Raw genomic sequence first — 7,679 nt, 5'->3', positions numbered from 1 at the left:
GTCTCTTGGAGAAGAGACGAAACGTTTCATTAGAGAAGAACCCGTCCAGAGGACCTATACAATTTTTTTCTTTTTGTATCATTATATCAGTTGAATGTGGTCTCCAAACATTATTAACATTTATCACAATAATTTCTGAGACGCTTTAGCGTCCAGCAATTTTTTTTTATCATGACAGTACTTAGTGAGTATTCTCCTATTAATCAAATGGAATAGATTATTTGGTGAATCAATSGAGTTTTTAATGAGAAATCGATTTTGGATCGAATCGTGGCTCCAGAAATAAAAATCGAATTGAATTGTGAGAAAGTAAAATATTCCCACCCCTAATTAAGACCTCTTGCCCTTTTATTTGTAGTTGGGCTTTTTTTGTCTGTCAAACTGGTTTGAAACAAAATGTCCACAAGATGTTATTTATCTAAAATTAACTGTACTTTATACATTTTACAGATGGAAAGTGATAAGTAAAGACTGATACGGATGAAATAAAAAAAGAACAAAATAAATTATGGGTAAGTTTCATATGCACTTATTTTATTGTAGCAAAAAATGGCATATTGTCTCATCGGGCATTTTCAGAATTATCAATCTTTTCTGTGTTTTTCTAATTTATCTTATAACCAAATTTATTCATCTTTGTCTCCTCTCTGCATTTAGCTGAAACACCTGAGCAGTCACCCCAGAACTGGACTGAGTCGGAAGTAAGTGACTGGCTTAGATCCATTGGAGTGAAAGAGCAGTATGTGAAAAAGCTCTATGAAGAGGAAGTGGATGGACAAACCCTTCTTACACTCAATGAAGACTTTTTAAAAACAAAGATTTGTATGAAATTAGGGCCTGCTCATTTGATCATACACAGCAGAGATGCGCTTCTCAACTCTCTGCAAAAATGTCCGGGAAACAAAAAGCCCACCAATGCCAAAAACTCTGAGTCAGAGCCAAAAAATAAACAAAGACCAGCACAAGGTTCCTCTACAGCAGATAAAAGTCCTCAACTTCCTGTGAGAGACCAAAATGCATCTGAGGAGAGATCTCCTCCAGAACAATACACATCCTCTTCAAAAGATGACTGCAAACCACGACCTTTTGATAATGAAGGAATTGATTTCATTTATGTAAAACACAGAGTGCTCCAGCCTGAATCAGGTGCCTTCAACCTGATGTCTCCTTGCCATGAATACAAGTCTTTTGCTTTAGCTGCTACGTTAGACCGAACTAGACTCCAAGCAAAGTTTGCCAGAGAGGTTCTTAAATTTGCATCAGGCTGTATGAATATCAGATCAAATGGCACTATACACTTTGGTGTAATGGATAGCAAGGAGGATGCAGGATATGTGCACGGTGAGATAATTGGGATTCCTGCAAAAGAAAAAGACATTTATGTGGATGCTTTGGACTACATCGAAAGAAGCTTCTCCACTGACAAAGAACATGTACGCCAGTGTGTGCGACCACCAACTTTCATTGAAGTCATGGATCATGGAAGTACTGAAAAGAGTTATGTGGTGGAGGTGGACATCGTGCCTTCACTGCGTATTGTCAGGAATAAAGTGTATGCTGTRAAACTGCCAAATTTCAAAGAGTCATCTAATAAAGTTGAATTTGAGAAAGAAGTTATCCTACGAAGAYTAGGCTCTAAAACGGAGCCAGTGATCGACAAAGACTTAGGAGATTTTTACCAGAGAGTCAAAGATCGTGATGCTCAAAGAGAGGAAGCAGAGAAAAATCAGTTTCTCTATGCTCCAGAGATGTGCCAAGACCTCGGACGGAAGCTCACAATGCTACTGACCAGTGGGAAGAAGTTCATTGAAAAGGAAAAGTGGTTCATATTGGTCACAAACAAATTCAAACCGACTGACCTCTGCAACATTGACTGGCTGCTCAACATGAATGTGTTCTGTGTGTTTGACTTTGACCCAGACTCAAAGATAACAGGGCTTTGCAGTATCTACCTTCAGCACCATGCTGCAAATGTGCATTTTCTGCAGAACTARAGGATACCAGCTGGCATGAGTGTCAAAGATTTCACAAGCCACTTGCATCTGTTTGAGCAAACTAGTTGGATCTTTTGCAATGGATGCACTGACTTCAAAGGAAATGAAATTCAGGTTGATGAAATGACCTGGATTAAGACAAAAATGACTTTCCTGCGAGAGTCTGTGTCCCTGATCTGCAAACAGATTTTACCAAAAGGGACATTTCAGGTCATTTTTCTTCTTATGTCACCTGTGGAAAAGCCACTCCTGCACACTTTTTATGAGTTTTTCACAGATATGGAGGGACATGAGGACATCATCTGCATCTGTGAATCTGAGAAAAACTACCAGAAGTGGCAAAGCTTTGCAGAGGGTTCATGTGGGAAGGAAGTGGTTAACAATTCAAGTGTTGTTGGGATGAAAATGAGTCACATCAATGCAACCCTGCAGTATGTACAACCTATCAAAGCATGTGTCCAAAAACATCTTCCAGTCTTTGTGAAAGGGACGTGTCTGCTTGAAACACAGATTGAAGAACAAATGTATTCTCTGGAAATTCTGACAGTTGATCATTGTGATGAAACAAGCAAAGACTTCATCAAAGAGGAGAAGGAAAACATTGAGCACCAGTTCTACCGGGGTGGGAAAGTGACATGGTTGAACCTCTGGCTTGCTGAGAACGAGTATGTTGAAGAAGTTATTAAAAGAGAGGCCTATCGGGAAACATCCAATCTTCTCAATGATTGTTTGAAAAACAATGTGGATCAGACTCCAGTGAACTGTATAAACATCTACCATCACCCTGGAAGTGGTGGAAGCACGGTGGCCAGACAAGTCCTGTGGAACAACAGAAAGGATCTGAGATGTGCAGTGGTGAAGCCTTCTTACCCAGTTTCTGTTGTAGCACAGCATGCAGTGGAGCTAAGAGAATATGAAGAAAAAGATCCTCAGAAGTGCCTTCCAGTGCTGCTTCTTATTGAAGACACAGACAAAGAATATCTTGATGATCTCAGGAATGAACTAGAGGAAGCCATAAACATCAAACGAATTCAGTATGGAACTCTTTGTTTCATTTTGTTGAGTTGCAGACGTTCTCATGATCCAGAGAAGAAATGTAAGGAGTCTCCGCTGCAGAATGTGTCCGTCACTCACAAACTCTCTGTTCAAGAGAAGAGGAAGTTTGCTGGAAAACGTCAAGTTCTTGAGGAACGATACACACCTGAGTTCATCCTGACGTTTGTTTTAATGAGTGAAGGGTTCTCTGAAGATTACGTCCAGCACTTTGTGAAACACTTGCTTCAAGGCATTAACCTCCAGTCAGTTGGCACTCGCCTCATTCACTATGTTGCATTGTTAAACACATATGTTCAAAACTCCTATATCTCTCAGTCCCATTGTGAAGCTTTGCTCGCCATAACAATTCACATGGAGAGGTTCCGCCAACACAAATTTGAAAACTCACTCAGTGATCAGGCTAAACTTGTTCTTTTGCACCTCAGAGATGAGAAGACACACATTGAATCAATCAGAATCATCCATCCACTTGTTGCAAAAGAAATTCTTCAACAACTTCTGGGAACCAATCAAACCCAAAGTGGACTGGCGATGGATTTGCTCTGCGAGGAGGTGCTTTTTGAGCACAGATTTGGAAGGGAGGAGTATTTGTCATTTTTGCGACACCTCTTCTTGAGGCGGTCCAGAATAAGTAAAGGAGATGAATATGACAGTTTTTTTTCTCCCCTCATTGAATATGTGTGTGACAATGAAAAAAGCCCAAATGATGCAATTGAGTTACTTAAGGAAGCTTTTCAGCGTTTCCACCAAGATCCTTTCTTTGCACAACAACTTGCTCGTCTTCATTACACTTATGAAAAGTTTGAAGAAGCAAAACACTGGGCTGAGACAGCTGCTAAACAGTTGCCTAATAACTCGTATATACTCGACACAAAGGGGCAGGTTTACAGAAAATGGTTCCAAGCAAAATGCAAAGCAATAGAGAATAAATCAAAGACACCCCAAAATACAGCAGATGCTGTGGAGACTGCCCTGAAAGCCCTCGAGTGTTTTCGAGATTGTGAGAGGGCAACTGATGCTGACATGGAAGATGTTAACAGTTCAGGGTTTTTTAATGAAGTGGAGGTCGGATGCAATCTGCTCAAACTGATCTCCTCACTCCAAGTGTTTACAAACAGATCCAATGGCCACTCAGAATGTATGAAGTACCTGTTAACAGATTATATTCCGGAAGGACTTGAAAGTGCTTGGGAACCATTTCATTCCCGTTTGAAAGAACTTCACAAAACAATGCAAGATGCTTTGGAATGGATTTCTGAGGACCTCAGTTACTTCCAGACAGATGTCGGAATAGAAGAAGAGACCCCTGAAAGTCACGAAGAAAAGATCAGCCATCCTCTCACATGGTTGGCAAAAAAGTCTTCTGAGTATGGCAAGTACTTTAGTGAAGCAGACTCTGCTGTACTTCTCCAAAAAGGTCAGTCCATCCCAGCCAAACTAACTCCTTTTCAAAAACGCATGATCATCTATCATCTTGGTGGAGGTAACATCATATCCATCCTCTCCAAGTTAGCTGACCAAAAAGACGGAGTACGTCGTCTAGAAAGCATCCTCACTCTCTACCCAAACAACCCGATACAGGCCAAATTTGGTCAAAAGGACATTGTTAATTACATAGCAGCACACATTTCTCTCAACTGCCTGTCCCCACAAGCTCACAAAGCAGATCCTCTAAAAGATCTACAGGTTCTTTCCCGTCAGTTCCCATCAGATAAAAGGAAATGCTTACCAAGTGCTTTGTTTTTGCTTACCTTGCTATTTTGGCCCGAAGATCATGACACAAGCCACGAGAAAGAAAGCAAATATGAGATTGTGCAATCAGCAGTTGAGCACCTTGAAAAAGGCTACTTTACCAAGCTGAAAGACATTCCACAACGGAAAAGAAGGATTTACACCCATTTTTACCTGGGAAATGGAAATGGGTTGGATAAATTTGTTCAGAAGAGGATGTTCGACAAAATCACACAAGGATTCTCAGTCTCTGAGAAACGCTTGAAGTGGTGGAGTGGTAAGGCGTGGAAAAGTCCTGAGATCGCCAAGATGCTGAAAAGTGTTTCTGGGTGGACTGAGGACGGAGTGGTGTACCTTGAAGGCCCACAGAAAAAGAAATTTCGTATTCGGCCTCTTTTTGTGCCTTCAGTGCCCCATGGTAATGAAAACATCACCTTCTATTTGGGCTTCACCTTCAGGGGTCCTGTTGCCTGCAACATCCTTGTTAAAACGTAGAATGTTTTTAGATATGGCTGTCCATAAACATGATGAAGAGTTGATTTAATGCCCTTATTATTATCAGGATTATGAATGTCTTTAGTGTTTAAGTGGGTTTTTTTTTACCAGGGTGTCCGCAGGTCCTTAAAAAGTCTTAAAAAGTCTTAAATTTACATATCTAAAATTAAGACCTTAAAAAGTCTTAAATTTGTTAAAAAATGTGCAAGTTGGTCTTAAATTTGTTACTCAAAGTTCTTAAATTTTGTCGGGAAGAAGCGATTAAAGTTCTCTGTCTCCCCCGGCTGTCTCTGCCGCTGTTGAGAAAAGAAAAAAAAAACAAACAAACTTGTGTTGTGATGGGTTAACTGATGCTGCTTTCAACCAATAAAAGAACCAGAGTCACAGTTTTAGCCAATCAGAGCAGAGCAGGGCGGGTCCTACTTTCTGAGCAGATTCAGGTGAAGTAAACAGAGTTGCTCGGACTTTTCCAAGAACTTTTTCTTTTTCCGACCCACTACCAGAACTACCCACCCCGCATGAAGGTAAAGTTCTGTAATAAATTAGTAAATGTCTAAGCATTAAACGTATGTGTTCGCACGTGACCAGTTCACTGCAGCCGAGGAGATACCTGAGCCTCAACCTGCCCGGATCTTTTTTTTATCTAAAGTCTAACTTTGTGTTAAACGTTAAAACTGTGATAAATATAATTCATAAATGATCAAATATGAAAAATAAATAGTATGACTATGATTGTCGCTAGCATTAGAAAACCTTTGACCATGTCACAAGTTGCCTTCTAGAAGGATGCCAAATCATCAATCAGTGTGACTACATGAGCTATAATCCTGTATATCATCATGTGATGCTGCAGGTTGAAGTGCATGTTTATTGACAGTTGGCTGGATGACTTCTTTTTGTATAAAGGCAAAACTGGAGGTTAAAACACAAGTTTCATGCCATGAATGTATTTGGTAGATGTATTTTATGGTGGTTGTTCGTCCGTCCGTTTTCTGCCGCTTATCCAGGATCGGGTCGCGGGGGCAGCAGCCTAAGCAGAGAGACCCAGACTTCCCTCTCCCCAGCCACTTGGGCCAACTTGTCTGGGGGAATCTCAAGGCGTTCCCAGGCCAGCCAAGAAACATAGTCCCTCCAGCGTGTCCTGGGCCTTCCTCTGGGCCTCCTGGGACATGCCCAGATCACCTCACCAGGGAGGTGTCCAGGAGGCATCCTAACCAGATGCCCGAGCCACCTCAACTGGCTCCTCTCGACGTGGAGGAGCAGCGGCTCTACTCTGAGTCCCTCCCGGATGACTGAGCTTCTCACCCTATCTCTAAGGGAGAGTCCAGACACCCTGCGAAGGAAACTCATTTCAGCCGCTTGTATCTGCGATCTCGTTCTTTCGGTCACAAAGTTCATGACCATAGATAAGGGTAGGAACGTAGACCGACCGGTAAACCGAGAGCTTTGCCTTCTGGCTCAGCTCCCGCTTCACCACGACAGACCGGTACAGCACTCGAAGTTCCCCCGGAGGTGTGAGTTGTTATGTGTATTGGTTGTTTCCAACCAAATAACTGCACTTGTAAAATACAGATAATTTAACCAGAGAGCACTGAATTTCTTTATATTCAATGCTTTTTATTGAGTGACACATGCGCTTGGTTGTAATACAGTAGAATCCCTGAACAATCGCTTATATTTTTGGTCTTAAATTTCATTCAAGMTGGTATTAAAAAGCTCTTTAAAAAGTCTTAAATTTGACTTGTTAAAACCTGCAGGTACCCTGTTTACATTGTTACATTGTTTACAACTTTTTGAATGGATTTTATTGTGTAAGATGATTCAGGCTTGTCATTTTGTTTTTGTTATAAATTTCTAAATGTTTTTTGTAACTTAATCATGRACAGTGTTCTAATAATGCAGTATGAGCTGAAGAACAATTTTAAACACGGTTGAATAATAAAAAAAAATATGCAAGAAAGAACTGCAACCCAGGTAAAGGGAATTGTTTTAATTTGAAGTATACAATATAACTTTAAGATGAAAAACGTATGTAAGCATTTCTACTGTTAACACATGTAAAATATTTCATTGAGTAAAATAAAACTTGTTATCCATTGCAGTTGGATGCCACTCCTTGAATTATCACGTTACTCAGGTTTAACAGTAAAAACTTTGTAATTCAACAACTGTCAACTTCTGTGAAGTTCATCCAAGACTTTTTACATATTTACTTTTACATGTTGTAAAATGTGCATGGTATAGTGGGAATTCAGATAAATAAAATAACACAAATCCAACCCTTTGTTCTCCTTAAGATACTTGTTTATTTTCAAACACTGAAGAAACAGAAAAAATGTATTTCACTTTTTTATCTTAAATAATTAAAATAGTCACATCTCTCTCTCTCTCTCTCTCTCTCTC

At 40.2% G+C, this 7,679-nt stretch overlaps 1 protein-coding gene across 1 annotated transcript in view; it reads left to right on the top strand.

Moving 5' to 3' along the window:
• LOC106518746 (sterile alpha motif domain-containing protein 9-like) overlaps positions 1–6,332 on the top strand; it is a 7,046-nt gene extending 714 nt beyond the window's left edge. The window contains 2 exon segments of the mRNA XM_074559745.1: positions 451–512; positions 658–6,332. Of these exon segments, the coding sequence (XP_074415846.1) occupies positions 509–512; positions 658–5,276 (4,623 nt within the window). The 5' untranslated portion in view covers positions 451–508 and the 3' untranslated portion in view covers positions 5,277–6,332.
• The last annotated feature ends 1,347 nt before the right edge of the window (positions 6,333–7,679 follow it).

The sequence above is a fragment of the Austrofundulus limnaeus genome, unplaced genomic scaffold (genome assembly GCF_001266775.1).
Source record: "Austrofundulus limnaeus strain Quisiro unplaced genomic scaffold, Austrofundulus_limnaeus-1.0 Scaffold65, whole genome shotgun sequence".
Classification (NCBI taxonomy): Eukaryota; Metazoa; Chordata; class Actinopteri; order Cyprinodontiformes; family Rivulidae; genus Austrofundulus; species Austrofundulus limnaeus.
Note: the sequence above shows the minus strand (reverse complement) of the source record. Positions and strands in the feature narration are given on the sequence as shown.